The 26716-nt window shown below is 38.1% G+C and overlaps 1 protein-coding gene across 4 annotated transcripts in view; it reads left to right on the top strand.

Moving 5' to 3' along the window:
- Positions 1-26716, top strand: part of agap1 (ArfGAP with GTPase domain, ankyrin repeat and PH domain 1) — a 257610-nt gene that overhangs the window by 163476 nt on the left and 67418 nt on the right. For all 4 annotated transcript variants that reach the window (XM_067459347.1, XM_067459346.1, XM_067459345.1 and 1 more), the window contains 3 exons: positions 6655-6782; positions 8968-9123; positions 9698-9790. In XM_067459347.1, coding sequence (XP_067315448.1) covers positions 6655-6782; positions 8968-9123; positions 9698-9790 — 377 coding nt within the window. The remainder of the gene's footprint in view (positions 1-6654; positions 6783-8967; positions 9124-9697; positions 9791-26716) is intronic.

The raw sequence follows: 26716 nt of genomic DNA, 5'->3' as shown, positions 1-26716 counted from the left end.
TTGTAAATATAATATTTTTGTTACTTTTGATCAAATTTATTGTGTCTTTGTTAAATAAAAGTATTAATTAAAAAAAAATTTGAACAGAAGTGCAGATTAATAAATGCTATAAAAATGTAGTTAATTGTTAGTCCATGATACTTTAATGTAAAGTAATTTTAGGTATATGTCAAAAGTGGTGATACTTTTTGTTTTGTAATCTTGCTTGATTGGATAGCAAGCCACTGTAACTGCAGAAAAGCAATATATTTCAGATTGGCTGATCAATTTGTGCGGTTTTGATGATTAATTATTGAATAACTGCATTGATATTCATTTAATGAACAAACAAGTATTTACTACATTTACTTTACAGACCCACTGTAATATTGTATTTTTTTTTTAAAAACTAAATCTTGTAATGGCCCAGTAGGACATTTGCGTTGTTCTTTCTGAAGTATATGAAATATATAATTTTTGTCATATTTAGCGGATTTTATCACAGTCAGAAAAGTCTTCATTTGGGAAGAAAAAACACTACACGAGGACTCAGGACTCACGGCTGTCCAATCAGATCAGTTTGACTGTGTACATGTGTGATTGATTCAGAATGAAAAAAGCTGTCAGCGTGTCATAACTATCAGCATTACACCTGTGGCTTTTATTCCCTGCATGCGGCATGTAAACAGTTGGGTTTTGTGTGGATGCGAGTTTGTTTACTCGAGTGTGTATTTTGTCTTGTATAGTAGGTCTAATTACTGAACAGTAAGTGCAGGAGCTCTTTGACCTTATACAAGATTCCTAGTGGGTGGTTCATCTGCCCCGCTCTCCTCCAGCTCATTAGCTAATATTTATAGCATACTGCTGCGAACCGCTCTGACAGCAGCCTAATAAACGTACATGTCTTTATTTAGTCCGACTTACCTGCTCTGTCCATTCTTCCTTTGCACATTGCAGTCTCCTTTTCTCTTTGTTCATTTCTCTCTGGGGGTCGAGGATAAAGGTCAGTCTGTTGCATCAGCTCAGCGTTTAGAAGAGAGGTCAGAACCGGTGTTGCGGAGTCGGAGGTCCAGGTCTTTGTTCAGCAGGGTTCTCTGATCGGTTGACCTCAAGGTAGTGTAATTGAGTGGATAAATAAACACAGGAACATGGCCAATAAATTAGAGCAATGTAATGGCAGTGGATAAGTAGTAGAACAGCACAATTCTGGATAAATTGAGAATCACATTTTTTTGTTTTTTAAAGGAGAGCACAATTCTCTCAGGATTCGAACTGTTTCTTGAATTTGAATGAATGAATGATTTATTGACAAAGAAATGTTTTAACAGTCAGTCACTTATGATTTTACTCTATTTTGATCACTACCATAGGCTTTAGTGTTAATATCTGAATTTTAAACTTTTATTCCAGCACTTCTGGGATTTAATATGAATTATTGTAAGACAGAAATAATGATACCATATGCTTGAAAAGACTGTGAAGCTGTTCGAGATATCGAAAATGTTTATTAACAATAAATTGTTTAGGTCAAATTAATAGTACATATTGTTGATTTTCTGATTGTAAAAATTAACAGAAATTTTGCAAATGTAATTTCTGCCAAATAATCTGAATATTGCAAAGAAAAAAAAATCCAACCACTCCATTTCGTGTTTGAGAGAACAGAAACGTCACAAAAAAAATCTTAGGAAATAAATTGAAGTTATATATTAAGCTCAAAAATTAAAAAAAGGCTCTGTGTTCAAATCCTTATAAGTAATCACACTCTATTTTGTAGAAAACGGCATCATTTTTGATAATACCACAGTTTGTTTCATGGGGGGAAACCAACATAAAATAATTATCTATAAAAATAACTGCAGTGTATTTTTTAAACTGTTCTGAATTATAAACCAAAGCTGCATTAAGTCTTTTTCATTTTACATCAAATCTCACAGGCTACACAAACATTTAACTCTGTATGCAAACCTCCAATAATAATTCACTTGAACTTTCCCCATACTTTGTGTAGGCAGGCCTATGTTTAAAAATTTGATATGAGAACCACGCATGACATGACGGAAAAAAAGTTTTTAACACACGAGCATGTTTTATTAATCATTGCTTTACTTGAAACTTTGGGACGAGTTAGCCAAATAAAATGTCCTCATGTTTTAATTACACTGTTAATTTTGGCTACCTTTTACTTTTTTTCTTCTTTTTTTTTTCAAAACATAAGAATAAAATGTAATGTTCTCACGTTTTAACTAATGCAAGGATACGATTGAATAAAAAGCGATCGACAATTTCTTAACTTATGAACACTGCATGTTATGTGCAGAGCTCTGTTTTACTTGTCTGGCTATCATCAGATCAAGCTCAATTTAAGATTGAACATTGGTCTGGGGAGTCTGCGCTGTATTTTCTACTGCACAAGAGGTGTGTTAACCGAGCATAATTCAAATGACTCTGTATGTGTCCACCCCCCCCCCCCCCACGTTTTCCCCCCACTTTTTTATTTTTTTATTCAAATATTAATTTTCACCTTCGAAAATCTTTTTTTTTTTTAAACTATTTGAATACATATTTGAATTTAGAATATTCATTGACAGCCCTACTACCTACTGTAAATTACTGATAATTGTCCGATTATATATATTTTTTCTTAAATTAAAATTCATTAGGCCTTTTATATTCTATAAATTGAATTTATTTGGTAAAGTGTTTCCTTTGAAGTTTATGATCATGTCTGCTTACTGTTTCCAGTTATAATTTTTTATTCAGATATTCCAGATGTCCCAAAACAAACTATTTTGTATAATTATACATGTATGGAAACCTGGCTATTGATGTGCACTTTGTCCCAGTTGCAGAAATATATTATAACAGGATTTGCAATAGCAGTGTTTTATAATTGTGCAAATGTAAACATAACTACTGATAATTGTCATTAATATAGATGAGAGTATTCTTAGTGGCTTTAATGAAAGCCGCAATCCTCTAAAATCTAAACAAAAGAGAAGCTCCAGTGGAGTGAATGGTCCTTCTCTATGATGGCTATGCTTCTGCTTCTGTCGCCGGTGTTCATGCCAACGTGCCATAAATCTGATCAAACGGAAAATGTTTCCGGCAGGATAAATGGCTGCCTCTCACAGGGGAGCCAAGATTGATAGTCAAAGTTAAATTGTATTAGCTGTGCAGTTTAAATATTTAACCCAGTCTTATCATAACTGCTCTTAACACTTAAAGTAAAATACAGCAGGGGTGTCTGGAGAGGGATCTGTGGACATATATCTCTCACCACCTCCATGCTCCTGCAGTGCTATTGTCCAATAATACTTAAATGGCTTGACTTATTATGAATGGTCATTATAAAGCTCTCTAGAAGATTCTGGGTGATGACAGTGTTACTCACTAAGTGTTTTCATGGCCTCTGCGGGTTTGTGAGCAGCATTGCTATTAACACAAGGGTCACTGATATAATGCTCTTTTTTGTACAAATCTATTCATTTAAATTCCTATCGGTCTATAAATGTTACTCATAAACACAATGACTTGAATAGACTATTTCAATAATGAACATGTTTTTAATGTCTAAATTAAATGTTGTATATTTTTTGAGGGGCATTAATAATAAATAAATAAAAAATCAGATTTATACAACTCCATCCTCAAAATTTAATTTTGAAAGAATAAAAATTCATTGAAAGATGAATTCATTGAAAGATATAAGAGTAAAAAAACAAAATGAACAGCGTTTTTACACCAAAAAAGTAAACAAAACTAGCCTAGAAATGTAGACACACCCTAGCGGCAGCAAATTTAATCTGCCCGCGAGTGTCGTCTAGCAACTCTCAATACCCTTCTGAGCTGTATTCGCCTAACTCTTGTCGGGCCAATCACATCGTGTATAGAGTCGGCGGGCGGGGCCTTCATGATGACGGCCGAGTTGCGTTTGCGTGCTTCTAGTAAACTCAGAAACTGGGGAACGGCGACGGTCTTTCGAATCAGCTTTGACCGTGACTCTGGAAGACTTGGAGTTAAGCTTTTCTCTGAGAAAAGAACAAAGAACGGCACTGAAGTCATTCTTAAGAAGGGAAGATGTGTTCAGAGTTTTGCCGACCAGATACGGCGAATGTTTAATCTATCAACGAGCTCTGCTTCACCTTCGTTGCTCTGGTTGGTTGTAGCGCTATCCTAGCGTTATCCTAGTGCATTAATATAGAAAAGTGATTAGACTGACTTGGAACTACCTGTGCATTTAACGGTTTTATTGCACACCTTCCAGCCAATCAGAATTGAGTATTCAGACAGACCATTGTATAAATGCACAATAGTCAAGTAGCTGTGTGATGTGGCTGTATGTCAATGCGGCTGTGGTTCAGGCAGAATGCTGTAAGTAATCACAGCATGCTGATATTCAGCCATATCGCATGGCTACAAGCGTGATATTGCAGTTAACAGTTCAACATCAAAACTGTGTAAATAAATAAGAAACAACATCGGAGTATCTTTAAAAACCCTCTTTTGTGCAGAATTACTTATCTCAAGTTGACAGTTTGACGGTTGAGCCCAATCTTCCATTACTAATTCTAAACGTCACTTTAGAACTAGTAATGATGGAACATGGAGTTGCTTCATTGAAGCTTATTGTATTATGTAGAGTAGAGTATTATGAGAGAGAAGTTGACTAAGCAAGAAGTACATTACCTTCATGTAGCTGATATTCTTCAGATAATTCTTATATTCATCACAAAATCAGTTTTAATGTCCCCTAAGGAACGGTCTTTGTCCAGTTAAGGGAATTTCCCATGACAGTGCTAGTCAGTGCACTTGTAAGTTGCGTCTTAAGGATTTGTTTAACGTAAAAACAATGTTCTTGTTTCACTTTTTTTCAATATAAATGTCTTTGCTATTGACGGTCTACACTGCCATGCAATCTAATAATGTAACATTGTAGCTAAGTTTCACTGACATTGAAATCGAAATCACAAACACACCCTTTCTCAACCAAATACAGCATGTTATTTATATATAATAAGGTATGTTATAATATAAACAATATTATAATATTATAAACAACATTAGCCATTATAAAATTATAAAAAGTTTGTACAATAGGACATAAACACAAGCAAACAGTTCAGTCAAAATAAAAAAAGCAGCACTAGTTATAATTGCCTACTGGATTTCAGTGAAATAAAAATTCAAAATTATGAAGCTGTGCCTTTAGCCAAATTGATTTGCTCTGAAACAAGTAATAGATGAATAAGACCAAAAATGTGATATACCCAAAATTAATTATACCTCATGTTAAAACACTATCTACAGAGCCAGCGGCAAATTCCCGAAGGACTGGCAGAGATGAAGCTGTTCTCGGTGGGTACACAACGGCTGCTTGGTCATCCGCCATGACATACTCTGGGAAATTAAAATTTTTCCCAAACCATATGAAATCAACATGAACATGAAGAGTACATTTCGAGAAACAAAGTAACTTAAATTTGAAAAAAAAAACAAATTTTCCATTGGTCATTGTGAATATTTGTCATCGACCGGTAACAGTGTGTCACAATAGGACTGTTGCTTCTTCTCTTTCCTCTCGTTTGTTCAAATGAGAGGAGATGCTCGTTTATGATTATAATTAGCCGATTAGCGTGGTAGCGTGTCACGACGAGTCTAAATAAACACAGCTGCACAGCTTTTCTGTTGGAGCGGCAGATGGGACAGAGAGCATGAGAGTACTGCGTTGAGAGAATTTTTTAGCAGAGTAGAATGCCGTTTGCCCTTGGACAGTGATCTCTCACCTGAAGGTAAATGTTTATGACGGAATCATCATTAAAACTCAGACGTTTAATAGGTCCAATTAAAACAATGACTTCATTTACAGCGGAATGAGAGCCGGCCCTATTTATTGGGAACTGGAGTAATTGAGTTCTGGGCACTTGGACCGTTAACTCCCTCCTGCCTCCTGAGAGCCCCTTCGGTTTAAAGGATTGAGGAAGTTTCTGAACGCTAGAGGGCGAATGTTTGGGGCTCAAGGGAAAATGAATCTAATCACTATTATGTTTGGAGGAGTGTTTAATCAGAATTTCACTTTTGCATTGACAGCATTGAAGTTCACAACTTAAGAGTTACTGTTAAGTTCTGAGAGAGATTTGAAAGCCACTCTCCATGCTTCTATCCCCAGCGTGTGTCTGTTTTAGGGGATTTATGGGTTAAAGAATGAGCTCTTCTCCGTAAGCTTCTCTCCACGCGACGGGATCAATGTCGTTAGCCGCGAGATGACGAAGCGGTAGAACATATCTCCGCGGGCCGAGCGCAGATTGCCACAGGGGCCGTCAACCGATCGATAGGGACAGAGGCGAGCGATTGACTGACACCGCCCTTTTCCTGGCACGGGCAGAGCATCGAGGGAAAAGAGAAATGGACGAGGGAGGGGAAATGTTGAAATAATGGGCCTTGGAGGCTTCGAGTGTGCGGCGAGTGCTGGCCTGTGGAGGAGAGTGATGGGCGAATTAGGGGCGGCCTGGGTTAGCGATTCCACACACACTCTCATTTAGGGTAATGAAGTAGACCACTTTACACGTCTAACTACAGACTGAACTGGCGTCGTGTTTTCTGCACTCTTGCTGTCGGTCCTTCTCCATAATGCATACATTCTCCCTGACCTTATCAATTTCTTTGTAATTTCAGTGGCTCAAAAAATAGTTGCAACCCGAAAGAAGCAGCAACTCTCAATCGGACCTTGTAAGTCACTACCCAATTCTCCAAGCCACTCCTCCGTCTGCGCAGCGCCGGTGTCTGCGGTGCATATCAGCCAGGTGAGTCTCACACACTTAACCCTCCTGTTGGGTTGGGTCCTGTTCAATTTAAAACACATGTTAAATTATTTCTTGAAGTGGTGTAAATGATTTGATTATATCAAATCTGACAGTATAATTTAAAAATCAATGTAAACAAACAAAAAATGTAATTGCAAATGTAATGCAGACACGAAACTGAACTGAAGGGATCACGTGCTTTCAGCGAGGCGACTTGTGCACGTTTCGGTGTGTGTGTGTCAGACAGAGCGAGACTGCAAGTTGTTGTTTTTCACAAGTTATTGTGTTTAATAACTCTTTTTAGCATCAAGCAAGTAACATAAGTAATAGTCGTGTAGTCGGCCCAGTCTATTCTCTAGGGGTGTGCATTGGCACTGCCTTCACGATTCGATTCGATTACGATTCACCAGGTAACGATTCGATTCAATTCGATTCTACGATGCATTGTGATGCCTCAAAATTCTACTGCACACAAAGCAAATTTTTCATCAGTCTTGAGGCAATACAAGCAGATATTAAACAACAGATTGTATTGGCTGCTATGTGTCTCCTGTATCTTTGACATAAAAGTTATTAAATAAAATAAAATGTAATTAAATAAAATGAAATAAAATGCAATTAACCCTTAAATGCATGACTGTTTCACCAAACATTCTTACATATTCAGGTCGTTAGCGACCCGGATCTATATTTAACATGGATAGACCTCTACCTGTCGTGATAATATATAAAACTCCTGATTTTAGAGTAACAGCTACAGAAGAATAAAATAAAACCTATTTCGTTACCTTTTGGAGCTTGGAAGGATTCAGTTTGAGAAGATGTTTAATACCATCATCATATGACCTCGTCAGAGCTCGTTTACCAGTATATTCAGCCTCTCTCTCATATTCGCGATCTCCACCATATTCTCCAAACTCATTTTCAATGTCTTCAAAATCAATATTTTGATCACTGACAGCTTCTTGACCACATCCATCATCAAGAGACAGTGACACTAACATATGATTGTGTTTAGTACTTGCTCTCTGAAGTAAATCACTAACCCATTTCAAGTTTTGCAGATTATAATTATTGTTTCGTTTTCTGTCAGAGGTAACTATGAGTGAAACGTCACTTCATCATTGGGTATCAGACATTGCCACCTTGTGGAATAAAGGGGAATTGCACATAATCGATTATGGCACTTTGCCGCATCGATGCTGAATCGTTCATGCCCCGCATCGCGATGCATCGCTGAATCGATTATTGTTGACACCCCTACTATTCTCTGCTATATACGTTGCAGCTTCGACCTAAAACGTACACTTTTTCAAAATGTTGAAGAAGCCTATTAAAATAATTTAGATATTGCATACCGTTGCGATATGCATATTGCGATATATACATTTGCAATATTTCGATAATTTCGATATATTGCGCAGCCCTATATATATATATATATATATATATATATATATATATATATATATATATATATATATATATATAAATATATATATAAATATATATGTGTGTGTGTGTGTGTATATGTATATATACACACACACACACACACACACACACACACACACACACACACACACACACATATATATATATATATATATATATATATATATATATATATATATATATAGGGCTGCGCAATATATCAAAATTATCGAAATATTGCAAATGTATATATCGCAATACATATACACATACATATATATATATATATATGTATGTATATATATATATTTGTGTGTGCGTGTGTATCCCCAGCGTGTGTCTGTTTTAAGGGATTTAGGGGTTGTATATATATATATATATATATATACAAATTGTGTTACAACTTTTGTGTTTGTATTATATTGACACCCCTTCAGATTTAAGACTAAGACTCAACTAAGACGCAAGTCTCGTCTTCTGAATTATCCAAGGAAAATTCCCTGATTCTTTATCTGTGCTTTCACCCCCTGTGCCTGCAGACAGTAATCCTCTTCCGCATGGCTCAATCCTCATTGATTTCTCATTAGCAGTGTACAAGTGAGCCTGTGTATGTGCAGCCAAGCTTAGAGAGGCTTAGGCAAAGCTCAGAAAAAAAGGAGGCCTATGGTGTTTCTTTGTAACATGAGATTATTTTCTTGCTTTTCTTGCTAAGTGATTCTTGCACTGTGTGTGTGTTGTGTGTGTGTTATAGACCAGTAATGGTGGAGGCAGTTTGAGCGATTACTCCTCTTCCGTGCCCTCCACTCCCAGTACCAGTCAGAAGGAACTGCGTATCGATGTACCCCAAACTGCCAACACCCCAACGCCCGTCCGCAAACAGTCCAAACGACGCTCCAACCTCTTTACGGTCAGTCTTGCTCTCCCAGTAGACATAAAGGCATGATTTTAATAGTGAATTAGTGCATTAACTTTATAATTCAAATTACATTACCACATTAGAACAACAGTAGTCAATTTAATAGCATTTGTTACAAAGTGAATACAACATCAACAGAAAAAATCTATTAATATTGTACATAAATACATTTTGATTTGATAAATATATATTGATATTTTGATGCTTTATTTATATATTTCTTTTTATGCACACTTTCATTCAAAAGTTTGGGGTCAATATTTTTTTATTTATTTAATTTAAGAAATTAATACTTTTGTTCAACAAATATGCTTTAATGTTTCAAATCAATGCTGTTCTTTTGAACTTTCTATTCATCAAAGAACACTGAAAAAAGGAATAAAATTTAAACAAAAGTTTAAAGGGGGGTGGGGGTGTCACGTCAAGGTCAAGTTGACCCCTCCCACACCCCCTTGACTTTTGAAGTCATGCGTGTGCCCTGCACTCCAAACTGTATCTGGTCTAAAGTCAGGCTCAATTAGCAGGTAGCTCGCCTTTGACTAAAATTATGTCTTCTCCCCCACAGTCTCGGAAGGGAAGCGAACCAGACAGGGAGAAGAAAGGGATGGATGGCCGTGCAGACAGCATTGGAAGTGGCCGCGCTATCCCAATTAAACAGGTAGGGTCTGGCCGGCCGTCTGGGCTGGTATAATTGGAGTCCAACAGCGGCGTATTGTGGACGAAGGGGCTTCAGATCACTACTCAGACTCGCGCAGAGCCCGTTTGATGCCATCTTCTTGATTAACAGTGAAAGCACGCACTTGACATCAATTAGAGCCAGGCTCTCCCGTGTGCTGAAATGAGATCATTAGGATAAGAAGTGGGAAGGGATTTTTCTCTCCGCAATGCACCCCCCACAGCCAAAACCCCTAACACCATCTCACTCTTCCACCTTCTTTTTCCCTGTCAAACGTCTGGATAAAAAAAAGCTAAGAGGAGCCTAATGAAGTGCAGTCTACCAATCTGCATATGGGCCCATCTTTCCCGTCAGCCCTCCCCGACAAGTGGTGTGTTGGGGGGAAACTGAGAAGCAGAATGTGATGTGAAGACGACCCCCTCCTCTGCACTGTTGGAGAGAGTGTTTGACTTGGCCTTAATTTGTCACAAACAAGGGTGTGTAGTGAGAGAGTAAAGAAAAACGCTTGCTAGCGTGGGGGTGGGGGATCATCCTCTGCACATCTCAGTTGGAGTGAAAGAATCAGGTAATTAGCGGCACTAATCGTGCCCTCTCATGTCAGCGCCGTGGCCTTGTTTGTAATTTTCTAATGAACAAATTGCATCTCTGATTAAAGCTGCCTTTAAGTGAGATCTGTGTTTATTAGCATGCCACAGCGGAGCGGCACTTCCGTCGTCCACTGTACAGCGCAGCTGGCGTTCAAGAGCGAAGCTGCAGACATTTTGGATGTGTGGGCTACGTTATATATATATATATATATAGAGCGATGTGAAGACAATTTCGCCAGATAACTTGAATTAGGGTTGTGCAATACATGTATATATTTTTTTTATTCATACTTTTATTCATGCTAGGGCTCCACGATATTTATATATGTATATATATATATATATAGAGAGAGAGAGAGAGAGAGAGAGAGAGAGAGAGAGAGCAATGTGAAGACAATTTCGCCAGACGCCAGATAACTTGAATTAGGGTTGTGCGATTCATTGTTCAATTGATTGATTTTTGCTTCCAACGAGTATGAAAAGAAAATAATCGAGGTGAAACTATTATATTGCCACTCATTTACAGCGATGCGCTTTCGTTCCTCCCTAAAAGCCCGAACTTAACACCCAAATCAGCTAAATGTTTGTAAAATGCATACTGTTGCTAAACTGTGGGACGTTTCTGTGTGCACGCCGAGTTGGAGACGAACACGGATAAGCAAATAGGCTTAGGATACGCACCTAAGCGCGTACACACTAAAATGGCAAAATAATTTTTGGGAGAGTATTCACGTAAACATAATGGGTTATGTCTTGCATAAACATAAACAATGGAGAAAGAAAATCCGTATGTGACAGTGTATCACATTCGTGCATTAGCTCTTAAAGGGACAGCAGCCTATTATACACTATATATCTTGCAGCTCTTATTCAGACATTACCTAGATGGAAAATAGCTGCCTAGGAGTGTTACAAAGATGGCCGGTGAGCGAAATGCCTTAAAGGGACTTTGGAGGTACTTCTTTTTCGAGGCACACAAGCGAGTGCTAATGCTGCCAGCAGTGATCTCTCACCTCCTGCGGCTCTATTTGCATAAATCCTGTTAAAGTCAGTGGCGGTTAATGAAGAAGAAATGAGGCTGGCCCGGCTACAGCGGCGCTGAGAGCAGGGCGCCGCGCTAGTGGCAGATGGGAAGGCTGAGCCATAGCAGGCAGCTGTGCGGAGAAGAGAGCAGCATGGAGTTTTAACTATAATCTGACTCTCTTCCGACTGGGCTTGCGCTGGGCTAATTTGTATGTGCGATGCCAAGAGCAATCAAGACGATAACGCGTTTTCTCAAGAGAGAGGGGTGGCTGATGTTCCCCAACATGTAGAACAACCTACTACATGACGTTAGAACATGTCATTCAAATAAATGATTACAATTTAAATTCAAAACATGCACTTGAAGGGATGGTTCATCCAAAAATGTAAATTGTCATCAATAATTCTATCTCAGGTTGTTCCAAACCGGTAAAACTTTTGTTTATCTTCGAAACACAAATGAAGATATTCTTGAAATCTGAAAAAATGAAATCTGTCCCTTCATTAAAATGTCTATTCACCAAAAACTTTTTATGATTCAAAGTAGAATTGAGTCTTCTGAAGAAACACAATCACTTTATATGACGAGCAGATTTAATTTAATTTTGATCAGCATCAAAATTATATATATATATATATAAAAAGCACTCCAAAATAATAAGCGGTGCTCAAGCATGCATGTTCGCAGATCAATGTTTATGTAATTTTAAAAAGTCATCTCATATCTTCATAAGACTTGGATTAAATCGCTTATTTCAAATGGATTACTTTCGCAGTCTCTTAATGAACGTTTTGACGCAGAGTTTTGGATTAATATGTTCAGTGGAGGGACAGAAATGTCAGAAGATGAACAAAAGTCTTATGTTAAATGATAAGAGGGTGTCCTCATTACGTGCACCAGTTTTAAAGACCTTATGTAGCCTAATATTAACTAATGAAACCTTATTCTAAAGTGTTCCCAGTAAATCCACTGGATCATTATGGCGAAGCCATAGATATATACAGAACTACTGCAAAAAAGCTGAAGTTCAAAGAACAAAAATTGTAAAGATGGCTGCACGCTTGTTTCTCTGGCATAAGGCCTATAGGTACTGAAAGAACATTTTTATTTAAATGTTACATGTATTAGAGAGCCTGAAGTATAGTGAGGCATTAGCAGATGGAGTGTGTCGCACGCGGGGCCTGGCGCAGAGCCATATCTCTGAAACATCTCTCAGCCTCTTGACACTGCAGGTACATAAATGAGGGATTAATTTCCCTGGTGTCAGAAAGAGCCTGCCCCACACTTACACACACACACACACACACACACACACACACACTTAAGCACACACACTTGTGCTGATCAGAGGCTCCATTGGTGCCCATGTCCCTCATCTCATGAGGAGATCAATCAGCCAGCTCAATCAGAGCTCACCAACCTCTGCAGTGCACAGTGTTTCAGTTCTCCCTGCTGTCCTCTCGCTCACTCACTGGTGCTTAAGCTGCATGTTAGTCCTTAATGTCTCCCACTGGCGGGCCCAATTGGACTTTTTACATTTTCTATGCTGATTTAGGGGCAGAATTTATGGAGAAACATAAATATTGTGGTTATTTTTTGTATACTGGGATTTGGAATTTGAACTGTGGTGTTTATTGATTCGATATTAAGGCAAAATGAAAACTCATGCAGTCACATTGTACACAATCTGTTTTCAGTCATTTTTTAGCTGTGAGTGTCGTTCTACTTATAATTAAAAAAATGTTGGGAAAATAATAAACATGAATATTAAAATTGTTTTAGTAATACTAATGTATATTTTAATAATACCTCTAATGATAAATATAGACATAAAAATATACATAAAATGTAATATACAGTACTAATATACATGATATATAGTAATATACATTATATTATTATATATTATTACAATAATATACATTATATTATTATTATTAAAAATAAGTATTATTATTATATTGAACATAAGTTTTTTATTTTATAATACAACAATAATAATCTTAATTAAAATTTTATATTATTATTATATTCTTAAATACATTTATTTTTCATTTTATTGTATTATTTTTTATTGTATTATTTTTTAAATTTATTTTATTTATTATTTTTTATTTTATTTATTTTGTTATTTTTAGTATTAGTAGTAGTAGTGCAATAATAATATTTCCTTTTTCACAATCATTATAATTATAGTTATTCTTTTCTTAATGAAAGTCGTTATCATCGTAATATCTATCATTATAAAAATATATTTTTAAATGGTTGTATAAAATAAAAATATTATTTAATTAAAAAAAATCTTAATAAAATTATAGTGTTACAATTACATTTATTTTGGTGGAAAATTGAAGACTTCAGTAATAAGTTTCAATAATCATATCAAGTCATATCACAATTTTTAATTTATTTTTTAATTTTTTATTGTGGTTAATAGAGTAGTATATTTAGATTCTGCAGAATTCTTTGGATGGCCATTCTGTGTGGGCCTGCCCATTGGTCTGTTAATCAAACTTAGTTTCATTTATAATATCACTTTGACCCGTGCCATCTTAGAATCTCCCCAGCCTCCTCAGAAACAGACGCATAGAGAGACTGACACGGCAGAGCGGCTGACCAGAATCCCTCCATCAGATCAGTGACGGCGTCTGCTGCAGTGGCATTTCCCATCTAATTGGGCGCTACGTTCAGGCGATGAGTGTTTCACCAACAGTACGAAACCGGCCCGGCGCGTCCCCTCACAGACGATAACGCAGCCGAGCAGTTTGCGCTCGTAGGCACGGGACATAGCTTCGTTTAGGAATTGGATGTTAATTGATTTGATAATTCCCTGTGGTCTTTCCTCTTACATGCTCGCGTCTCTCTCGATCTGCCTCCTCGCCTCTCACTAGCCGCAGCAGGCTGCTGGGTGTTAGACCTGCTCTCCAATTAAGAGCGCGGGCATGTACACTTCCGAGACTACCTGCCTTACATTAACACCCTTCAGTGGCCTCTTTTTGTCCAGGAATGCGATTTTTAAATATTTCACCAGAAACCCATCACTCACGGCACTGCGTTAATCTCTGGCCTGAACTTTTGTGTGCTGGCTCTCAGCTGCACATCATCGCCGGCTGTTGATGAGGAATGTCAACTTGTAATCTCTTTGGCAGATGTCTGAGTGTATTAGATTTATCGCTCAGCTGTTCCTTGAAGGTATGGCTGTAATTGTTAGTGAGTTATTCACACACAGATGAGTCCTGAACAAAATCGATTGCTTTTGAAGCTTTGGATTTTCTGTTTTACTCAACACTCAACACAAGTTTCCAAAAAGGGTTTTTTGCCAGTGATGCCAAAGGTAATAGCTTTTAGGGTTGCCCAAAATATTAGTTTTTTCATGCAGATGAATTTTTATATTTTGGTTTATTTGGCTTTTCATAACGTGTTGTTTTTTAAGACTATTGGTAAAAAAACAACAACATCCAAAATAAAAGTATTCATGTATTGCTCTTTGTCTGTTTGCTTCTGTAGATTTCAATTACAATGCATCTTCTGTTTTCTCAAAATTAGTTATCTTGCAATTCACAGAAATCTCAACTTCAGTTGCACTTAAATACATCAAACTTTTTTTCTTCAAATATTATTCCATAATTTTATAATGTACAGTTAATTTATATTCTAAAAAATTTTACAGTGGGGTTTGTTCATGTATAATTTGCCTGATTTTAGACATTTTATTCCTGACTTTTTCAGGCTGTTGACAGTATTTTCTGATTTATGGAGTGATTGAAAGAGATATCCCTCTGCAAATATATGCAAATTCATGCATATTTAATTAGATAATGCCTCACTTGCATACTTAATCATAACATTTCAGAAAACTAATTTTATACAAAAATTGTTGGCAATTCTTAAAGGGGTCATGATGCTTTTTAATGTTTTCCTTTAGTTTTGTAATGTATCTGTTTGAGATCTGCAAAATGACAAAGCTAATATTCTCATAAAGATTTATTCTATCTAAGAGAACATTGATTGAGACCTGCTTAAAACACCTTGATCGAACTCCAATATTCCTTAAGCATGTTTTAAGCACAATGTGGGATAGCATAATGCATAAGCAAAGAAAGATGAGATTTCAGTAAATTGTAGTGTTGCTGTCATGTCGCGGAGGCACTGTGTTTGGATGCATTTATTATCTGTGTGTATGCAATTCTTTAAAGTCTAGGAAATTGAAGCTCATGATTATGGTAAGGGGCTTTTGTATCCGACACATGCTTGAGGTGTTTGGCCAATAACCCAAACTGGGCCTGCTGACCAATCAAATGAACTTGTTTCTGACAGACTGGGAATAGAGGTTCTGCAATGTACAGTATATGAAATAGAATGTTTTTGAGCATTAAAACATGTTAACATATTCTGTTATGGCCAACAAAAACAAAAACTTTTTAAATAGCATCACATGACTAGACTGAGTATACCCAGCCTGATCTGCTGGCGATTTTGTCTCGAAACCTCTACATTCATTTCTACTGCTTTTGTTACACTTTTGCGGAAACCAATCACAGACTGACTTATCCACCTGCCGCGCTATTGCTGGGTTTAACATGATAACGGATATAGAAGCGATCGGTCTTTGCCCGTTGATCACACCTCTTGTGGTTTGATTGGTTAGCGTTAGGGTCATTTGAATTACGCTCATTTATCACGCCTCTTGTGCAGTAGAACATACAGAGCAGACTCCCCAGACCAATGTTTAATCTTAAATTGAGCTTGGTCTGGTGATAGCCAGACAAGCATATGGCCCCTTTAATGTAAACAATCAATTGAGGAAGTATAATGATATCTTTTCATTTTTGTTGTCCAATTTTTTATTTTATTTCTTATCTTGCCATAAAACAGAGGTATCTAATCCTGCTCCTGAAGATATCTGTTCAGTCCTGCTCCCACTGTCCTGCAGAGTTTACTGTAGCTTCAGCCTCAATTAAACACCTGAACCAGCTATTCATGGTCTTACTATGCTTACTAGAAAGTGTTGGAGCTAAACTCTGCAGGACAGTGGCTCTACAGGAGCAGGTTTGGTCACCCCTATAATTACAAGTTGTGTATTAGTGTGAAAAACATTTTAATAATCTGAAGAGCCTTTTTCTTCACTGTAAAGAACCTTTTGTGCTTTGGAACGGTTCCATGGATATTGAAGGTTCTTCATAGAAGCGTAGATGCAAATAAATAACTTTTATTTTATTTTAGCGAAGAGGAAAGAGAGGATTTTTTTGTGAGTGTTATGTTTAATTACAGAGTGTTATATTAATTACAGAATTACACAAAACTGGTGTGAATGTATTCAGTAGTGTTTTTATTAATTAATTTTTTTTACTTTGTATGTTCACATGCTTACGGTAGTTTTATTCTCTCTTAGACCTTGTCGCAGTTTATTTGCCATTCGCTGTGATCTCATTATGAAGGTTATTGTCCTGACTCCTGAGCTGAAGGTTACGCTCTCAACATGGCTCTCAGCTACAATAAAACCTTTGTGAAAACGCCTTCATTAGAACATGCTCCTCATTAAAACACGCAGACGGCTTGGTGGACAGTAATGAGGCTGGGGTGGGCTCGCACTCTTCAGCAATTAGATGGCTAAAGAGGAGCGTTTTCACTGCCGTCTCCCTGTGGAGGGCTTCAAACTGGCCTCTCTGAGCCCTCTGAGTGGGTGTGGTGAGGTCAGACGTGTCACCTGAATTTGCCATGACAGCTCTCGCATCTGCCAATCACAGCCTCCTTTGACCCTCTGCCTTGTTATTAATATAACTGTTTGTCCAATCACCTCAGAGATCCCGGTTGTTATGACATCTATGATATATTATGACTATATTATGGTATTTGTTTTGACTGCTGGTCATTTTTAATGGCTTTTAGTGGGTTTTTTTCTTTCTTATTTTTAAATGGCTCATTTAAATTTGTCAGAGGTCACGCTGAACAGCGATTATGCTGAAACTCGGTAGAAACTTGGCGAGGTCCTTCGATTGTCTCTAAAAAATAGTTTTGTTTGATAGGGATGTTTATGGCTTTGTTCAGAAACTAATGTTACTCTAATGATCGCCAGCTTTGTTTACTGACCCTGTGCAGCCCGGAGTCTGTCGACATCTGTTCCACGTTCTTAATTAGCCGATTACTGTGCACACACACATCTTTGTTAACTGTTCGGAAAGGCATTTTGACACCAGCTTTAATACAAATTAATTTTCATAAGTGGAGCTCTAGATTGTTGCAGTAAGATGCAAGGATGTCTTCCTCATCCCCTTGTCAATGTATCTGTCGGTTTGAGGTGTTACATTTAACTGCATAGGGTTGGGTATCGTAAACAATTTAAACAAATTTTTTCTTATTCATTTGAAGGATTCCAGTTCTGTGTAATGATTCTTGTGAGGAAAAAATGTTTGGAAAACAATTGATAATTTGAGATCAAGTTGCAAAAATTGTGTTTAAACAGATGTTTCAAGCACTTAATTAACAAAAAAGTGTTAAAATAATTCATTAAGTAAGTCACAAAATCATAATGTGTGTAACTTCACACCAGTATACTGATTTAAGTCTAACAAACTTTAGGCGCAACAAAACACCATAGTAAGGGTAAAAATTAACTGGTGTCATTTGTTCAGGAAAAAGACTAAAATGGCCACTCTGCGTGTTTTTTGATTTAGTTAAAAGAAACAGCACATATGAGTCAGTTAGGGACTGGTTAGCTTTCACTGATCACCCTGTATGTTTTTGATTCTCTAGAAAGAACCGACTCATATGGGAGAATCTGACTACACTGATTGCTAGGGCTGTGTATTGCCAAGACTGGCGATACAATACGTATCACGATACAGGGGTTACGATACGATATATTGCAATATATTGCGATATTTCTTTTTTGTGTTTTTGTTTTTTATAATTTAAAAGAATAAAGAACACAACCATAAGCCTAAAACACGAGACAAAGTATTTTATTTAATTAATACAGTATAATTTATAACACTAATCATATGCAATGTGCAATCTAAGTTAAGGGAAATGTAAAGTGACTGCAGGATTCTTTATGTGTATATGTTTTAAAGGTTCACATTATAGCAGTGGCTATTTAACAACAGGAAGTGCAGTCCATTTCATGACTGAATGACTGTTTGTTTTATATTTAACACAGTAGCCCCGATCACACAGAATTTTTTCAGCGAGAAGGCTTTTTTGAATGGATTTCGGTTGGCAGAGAGCGTTATGCGCGCTGCTTATGCGCCCTGGGCGCCTCGCGTTTTTGAAGGAGCGCTCCGAGCGCATGAAGTTGAAAAAAAGTCCACTCTGAGCGGAAAAGCGTGCAACATCATCGCGCTTATGTTCTGTTGTCCAATCGAATGAATGAAGCGGCGGGCCTTCCGTTGTGTTGACCGTTACATTGATTTGACTGACAGTACAGGTGATTCGGGGGTTGCCTAGAAACATTAAAGCGCACTGCTCATTTTTGAATGAGAAAACGCCGACCAAAAAAGGGAGTGCAGTGCGCCTCGCGTTTTCGAACCTGAAAAACGCGTTCTGTGTGATCGGACCCTAAAGCTGTTTTCTATAAAGCAGTCTATTGTATAAAGTGCTATTTCAAGTAACGTTACTGAGCTGCAGAGCTGGTGCATCCATATCCACATCGCTATTATCTTTCGTTCTCCTGCCACCGCTGTCAGTTTTGGAGTGTGTTTATTTTGTTACTTCTATCGAAATGCTTCTCAGCAGCGCGGGTGACATCAGGATGTTAAGCGAGCTCTGTTTCAATGTGTTTCCCGAGAATTAGATTACAACTTGGCCTATTTTGCAAACAAAATGATTCTTGTCGATTTCCTTAGTGGCTTCTTTTTAGCTGAAGCCAACATGAGTCCACACTTCAGCTCTGTATACTGCAAGAGCGGAATAATTCTATCGTCTTGAGAGCTGGGTTTGCTAATCTAAACACTAGTGATGCGCGCACTTTCACCTTGTGCTTCTCCGGGTCCGCGTCAGTTATACGTTCTGAGATAACACTGCCATCTAGCGGTTGGGTGTTATACAGTCTGTGGTTTAAACCGAACACAAAGCCACGAATCTTGGATGTAAATAAATAAATATATAAATATCGATACAGCGTTTTTGAGAATCGATACAATATCGCCAAACATAATATCGCGATATTCACGTGTATCGATATTTTCTTACACCCCTACTGATTGCTTTGTGTTTCATATTTTAAATAGTTTGGTTAAATTATTTGTGTGTGTATGTGTGTCTTCCTTTACATGCACGTGATCCTCTTAATCTTTGGCACACTCTTTGCAGCTATGACAACTTCAACTCCTCTGGGAAGGCTTTCCACAAGTTTTAGGAGTATGTTTAGGGGAATTTTTGACCATTCTGACATTGATGTTGGATGAGAAGGTCTGGCCCGCAGTCTCCGCTGTGTTCTATCTAGTTGAGGTCAGGACTCGGTGTAGGCCAGTCAAGTTTCTCCACGCGAAACTCGCTCATTCAAGTCTTTATGGAACTTGCTTTGTGCTCTGTTGCGCAGTCATGTTGGAATGGGAAGGGGCCATCCCTGAACGTTCCCACAAAGTTGGGAGCATGAAATTGTCGAAAATGTCTTGGTATGCTGAATAGGGGTGTGTGAACCTACACTGCTCTCCCGGTTCTGTTCGATTACGATTATTATGTCATTGATTCGGTTCAATTTGATATCACAATGCATCGCAATGCATTAAACGTGTAAGAGCGTGCTATGTCTTGCTATGTCTATGTCATGTTATAGCCAGATATGGCCGCGCAACTGCAGCACACATCGCCACAGACTCATCAGAGTTATGTCTTCATCCAGCCAACGCACAAACTATTGCATATTAAACCGAAAGTAAAGTCGTAAGTGCTCAACATACAATCATCTTCATAAAGAAACTGAATGATCTTACCAGTGCTGTTGCCACACTCGCTCATATTGCGGTCTTTGAATTTGAAATTATCTGATTATCAGTAAAATGCAGCTCATATCTGTTTATTTGATGTGACGTGAACTCCATTAAATCTGCATATAGTGCGGGAATTTATATCCGTTTTGCGGAGACACATTTATGTGCCCAAGTGTAAATGAAATCGTTTTGATAAATCATAGCTTTGATTTACACACAACGTGTGTGTTCTCCAGGTCGTGCTTACCAGGTTGTTTATTAAAGCCGAAATGTGCCCAGAAGTCAGCTTTTAAAGAAGTTGGAGCATTTTTAATTACTCGCACTCGCATCTCTCACCTCCCTCTCCCTCTATGCTACCGCGACAAAGCACGGACGTGACAAATAACATTATAGGTGACGTCAGTAACATTCTAATCGGTTATGGTCTATTACCGAACCGATACCGAATAGTCCTTTGTCTGCATTGTGATGCATCGAAGAAACTTAATTTCGACACCCCTAATGCTGAAGTGTTAAAAGTTCCTTTCACTGGAACTAAGGGGCCAAGCCCAACCTCGGGAAAAAAAAAAACACACCATAATCACCCCTTCACCAAACATTGCACTTGACACAATGCAGTCAGGCAAGTATTGTTTTCCTGGCAACCACCAAACCCCAGAATCGTCCATCGAATTGCCAGACAGAGAAGCGTGACGCGTCACTCCAGAGAACGTCTCCACTGCTCTAGAGTCAAGTAGCGGCGTGCCTTACACCACTGTATCCGAAGCATTGCATTGTACTGCTTGGATGCAGCTGCTCGGCCATGGAAACCCCTTCCATTGCACAATCTCTAAGCACTGTTCTTGAGCTAATCTGAAGGCCACACAAAGTTTGGAGGTCTGTTAGCTAATGAATGTTGGCGACTGTTGGCAAACTGTGCACCTCAGCAAGTGCTGACCCTGCTCTGTGATTTTTACGTGGCCTACCACTTCGTGGCTGAGTTGCTGTTGTTCCCAATTGCTTGCACTTTGTTATAATACCACTAACAGTTGACCGTGGAATATTTAGTAATGAGTAAATTTCACAAATGGATTTATTGCACAGGTGACAACCTATCACAGTACCATGCTTGAATTCACTGTGTTTCTGAGAGCAACCCATAGCAAACCCATTGTTTTCCCAAAGTGCCTGATTTATTAAATATCATCTTGTCATCCTAGCTGATGTGTTCTCAATGCTCAAGATTAAAAAACATTTTGACCTTTTTCCATGTTCGGTGGTGCAGAGTGAAACTTTTTACACTTTACGTTTTACTGTGCATTGCTCTTTTAAAATTTCCGTTTAAGAAATACAATGGCACTGAAACGTCTCCCCTCATCATAAAGGGAAATTAGTATCATGGTTGTAATTGCATGTTCTGGTGCGTAGATGAGCACTGAGCTGTGCACGTTTGACGAAGTTCTGCCCCCTCAGAGCAGGGGTGCTTTGTAAGGAGTTAAATTGGATGGTTAATTCGGGTGTTATTTACCCTGTAATTCATTAGCTTGGCCCTGCCATTGGCAGCGGGCAGGCTGTAATTTCACGCTTCGCAATAAAAGATGTCTCATAATCTGCTTCATTTAGCACCGAAAGAATTTAATGAAATTAACTGCAGCCCTAATTAAGACGGTGAATATTAAAGACCTGCTATCAAGCCTTTAACGAGTGTGACATGATCCGCCTTCTGTGGGATTGGAAAAATATCATTTCCCAGGGAAAGGTTGTCGCTGCTCCGAGCCATTTTGGCCAAGATGGCATTTTTGTCATGCACACTAACCTCCTGCAAATTAGATTTTTTTTCTTCTCCCTGTATAATTTTAGCTTGAAAATAATTTAACCAAATACATAAACATCAATCAGTGCTCTCAGTTTAGATTTGGCTAATCTCTTGTTGCCAGTATCCATTGGCTTCGATTGGTTTAAGCTTTCAGGGGAGTGTTTAAACCACTCATTAAGCTCCTTGATGACCTTGACGTGTTATTGTTCAAAGCTGAAAGCTACAATGAACCTCACATTACCGACGTTACTGTCTGTTCATCAAACTTGGACTCCTGAGTATTTATCATGGACAGGAATGTAGTTATGAAGACATTGATAAAAATAACTCTTTCCTAGAGTTTATTTTTCCTGTCCTGTCCTTTATTTTCATTATCAGACAAGAAACTTTACTGAAACTATAATCCGTGTACTGGTGTCCCCCAGTGTCAGAATATTTTTTTCTACTCTGTGTTTTGTCTATAGACCTATATTTCCTATTATTACACTTAAGAATATAGTTTATATTTTCTAGGTTGGTTCCCAACCTATTTTGTCTTAGTACATCTTTAATTCTCAAGTAACTTGCTTTAACACCAACCTTGAAAAAAAATAATATTGAAAGAAATGTTTCATATGAATTTGAAAAAAAATTCTCAACAAAAGTTTAAAGATGTTACCTGGTGTAAATGATAAAAAGTAATCATATATTTTCCGCACATCTTGAATATATGACTGTACACGTCTTAATCTTTTCCAAAAATATATATAAAGTATTTATTTATTTTATAAATATCACAAGTTATTGATTCTTAAATGTACTTTTTTCGTGAGTTGTAACGGTAATTTTTTTAAATTACAATCAACTTAGATGTTTAAGTCAGCTCAACTTAAATTACATTAAAAAGGACAAAAAGAGGACTGCAAATCTCATATTAATCTTGAGTAACTATAGAGTAGTATGGCATCCTTCATATCTCCGAAGAGTCTTTAGTTTTATCATATTTATAATAGACAGATACACTGTACCGCTTCTTTCCGAAAATTGTAAAGAAATCTAAGGCCCCCAATTCCGATTTTTTCCTCTCATGATGGGATGTGACATATGAACATGTAAGCAGGACAAAAACGCATGAATTCCGATATCCTCAGATCGGATTCAGGCCTCACTCATATGTGGTAATAAATCCGATATGATTCAGATGCGTGCATTAGCATCTGCCATGTAAGTGGTCAAATCGGATATTCCCCAGTAAATGCGAGTCGTACGTCATTGAAAAAAGGACGGATGCGAATGACGTCAACTCAGGTGGATACAAACTGCGATCAAGGGCCAGTGTTGCAAAGTCTGCGGTTTTCGTGCGGAATTGGGCACAATTTAACACAGTTTTGAGTTGCAATTGGACGGGTTTTGTTGTGAAAACCTGGCAACCCCGTCAAGGGCTCTACTCTTGTTCTCCGCCTTAAGAGAAAAATGTTTTGCCGACCTTTAAAGATGTGTGGAACAGTGCAGACAGCAAAACATTGTGCAATAATTTTGTCTGCGTCCATTGCATATTGCGCTGTTTTACTTCCTTTCACCGGTTAAGAACATCTTGGGCTGTTTTGCCAGTGTACAGTGTAAATGCAAATATTGGATACGGGTCGCTTTTTGAAAAGCGGGTCGTCAAAAAAATCGGATATAGTCACCATATCGGAATTGTGCATCAATACACGCAATAAAAAACTGGCTAATGTTAGTGAATGAAATGTGGACCCAGGACGAGCTACAGGACTGTGCAAGCATTAGGGGTGTTGATAGACTCGATCTACTCCATCTGTTTGATCATCGCTCTGAATCTGATCTGAAAACAATATTTCACAAAAATGTGATTTTCTCAGCTTTTTGTTCGAAATGTTTTATTTTATTTTATGAAACTTAGCCATATTCAAGTGTTGATAAAAAAGGAATGCAAGAAGCTAGAATAAAAAAAAAGTAGTTTAAAAGAAGAAGGTCAGCTCTTTCTGCATGTATTGCATACTCAGATATTCATAAAACAAAATATTCTATGGGCTATTAAATTTTGGTGAAAATAGTCAAAAACCCTGGCGGTGGCTGGCAACTTCTTTTTTTAAAACGCTTGCGGGGAAGAGTTAACAAAGCAAAAGAACATGGATAATTCTACACTAATGTGTATCTAACGGAGTATTCCCATTTTTAGCATGATTCAGGTGTGTTTGTCAGCGTGAGAGAATTTGCGGCAGAACTGCCTGTCATTAAATGATAAATGTCTTTTTGGGGGGTGTGTCCTCTCACTGCCTGCACCGGCCAGATCAGATGGCCGCAGCGATATAAGACCTCCAGCTTTCACGCTGTGTCACTCACGCAGTCCCACTTCCCTCGCACACACACGCGTACACATTCAGTCACAGTGACAGGGCCGGAGGCAAGCCAGTGTTGGGATGACACACTTAATTTAGCGCCCTTCTCTCTGGAGCGCCCAAGAACAATAAGGCCAGTGTGGGCAAACACCCAGCCCTTTGTTAAGCGGCTGTCCGGAGCGGACTCATAGGAGACGGATCCTGTCCGCTATACTGACTCTGTCCACACCCATGCCACAGTCCGCATTCATCTCCCGGTTAACCTCTCCTTTTGTTATGAAAGAATGGGAGAAATGAGAAGAGCTGAAAGAAAAGGATAACACACTGATAAGAGCGCATCGGCTTCTTTTAATGGAAGAGTGCACAGATTAAAGGCTTTTGTTTGTTTGTGAGGTTTATTTGTAATGGACCCTTGCCCTGTTCCGGGTGTTTTCCTTCCAGGAAAAAAAAAATGAGAATATACATTTTCTTTGCTCTGTCTTACTTATGTCGGCTTGACAAAGACAACTTACTGATTTACTATTTAAGCTTCTTTTGAAGATCTATGGCCACCGACTGATCAGACTTACGGTTTTCATAACCAGTCAATCAAAACTCTGAAAAATGTATTTTTATTGATCAAGTTCAGATCAGATGACAGATCCATCCATCCATCCATCCATCCATCCATCCATCCATCCATCCATCCATCCATCCATCCATCCATCATTTTGCTAATTTGCTAAAGCATGCTAGTAATGTGCTAAAACTAGTAATCCACTAACATTTTGTCATAGAAAATATTCGGCTGAAAATAAATTTTCTGGTTTTGTCAGCTGTGTGGACACTTGGGCTGAGTTTCTTATTTTTCGGAGATCTTTTAGTCTATGCTGTTTTCAGTTGATGCTTGTGAACTTTTCTGCACATTGTTTGTAGTGCAGCTTCCATCCAAACAATTGACAAAAGCTGTATTTTGTTGCTTTTGTTATGAAACAAAATCTTGGATTCAATTAGTATTAGGCTACACTTTATTTAAAGGTGACTTACAAGTTCACACCTGTAGTTTGGTTCGTTTGGTCCGGACCAAAAAACAAAAACAAAACATATGGACCTGGTCCGCTTAGCGTTCACACTGGCATTTTTTGGAATACCGAACCAAAGGCATAGGGAGAGGATAACAACCTGATTTATTGGCTTATATGACGTAGGAGCTTGCTTACCGAACATTCAAAACAACGCTGTGTGCTGGATTAAATGCCATCATTTTATGTGTGTATATGGCATTATTTTACCCGCTGAGAACTCATGAAGAGCTCAAAAAATGTTCAAAACAGCAGACGTATTTCCTCCGTTGTGCAGAAAAGAGACGGGCGTCTCTTGTACCTGCTAATAATGGGCAACACAGGTCCTTCGATGAGAAGAACCAGGTATGCTTTTTGTGCGTTTTTTCTAGCATTTTCGAAACATTCTCTTCGGACCAAATATTGATGAGGCACTTCCTCGTTGCTCTACGTTTGCCCTCTACGTTAAAGTTATTCATTTTTGGATACACCGATCTTTCCGCGTCATCAAATCAGCTGACTATGCGTCGCATCTTGTGACATTAAGTCCAGTTTTTGGTCCGTTTACATGTCTTTGGTCCGTGGTGCGTTCATATATCAATCGAACCGCACCAGAGTTCGTTTGAAAGCGGGTTAGGTTACCCATCTTTTTAGCGGTCTTGGTCCGCTTGTTTGGTGTGCACCAGGGTTCGGATGGCAGCGTTCACATATGTTCACATGAACCGCACTAAACGAGCAATCGAACCAGGGTTCCTCTTAATCGAACCAAACATGACAAGTATGAACACACCCTTAGTTACATTGTATTTACTCAAATAAGTACTGAGTAATATTAGTTAACCACGTGTACTTACTATAGAGTTACGGTTAGAGTTAGGGTTTAGTTTAAGGTTTGTTACTTGTAATTATGGATAATTTACTGTTATTACTATAGTAAGTACATGTAGTAACATGTAACTGTCAAAAATGTTATGATGTTTTATTAAACAAAGTTCGGAGGAGCACTTTCAGATAATTAACACAAATGGAGAGAGCACTCAGTTAATCAGCAACAAGAGGTATATGTACGCAGCAGTACTTCTGCATTCATTTACAGTTTGTCAGCATCCCTCCACAACCCCTTCTCCACACTTTTAGTTCTAATAACTTGCATACACGGCGGGGTATTCTGGGTCCGGGCCAAATTCTGAGCT

This window comes from Pseudorasbora parva, chromosome 12, assembly GCF_024679245.1.
Source record: "Pseudorasbora parva isolate DD20220531a chromosome 12, ASM2467924v1, whole genome shotgun sequence".
NCBI lineage: Eukaryota > Metazoa > Chordata > Actinopteri > Cypriniformes > Gobionidae > Pseudorasbora > Pseudorasbora parva.
This window is presented reverse-complemented; position numbering and strand designations above follow the sequence as displayed.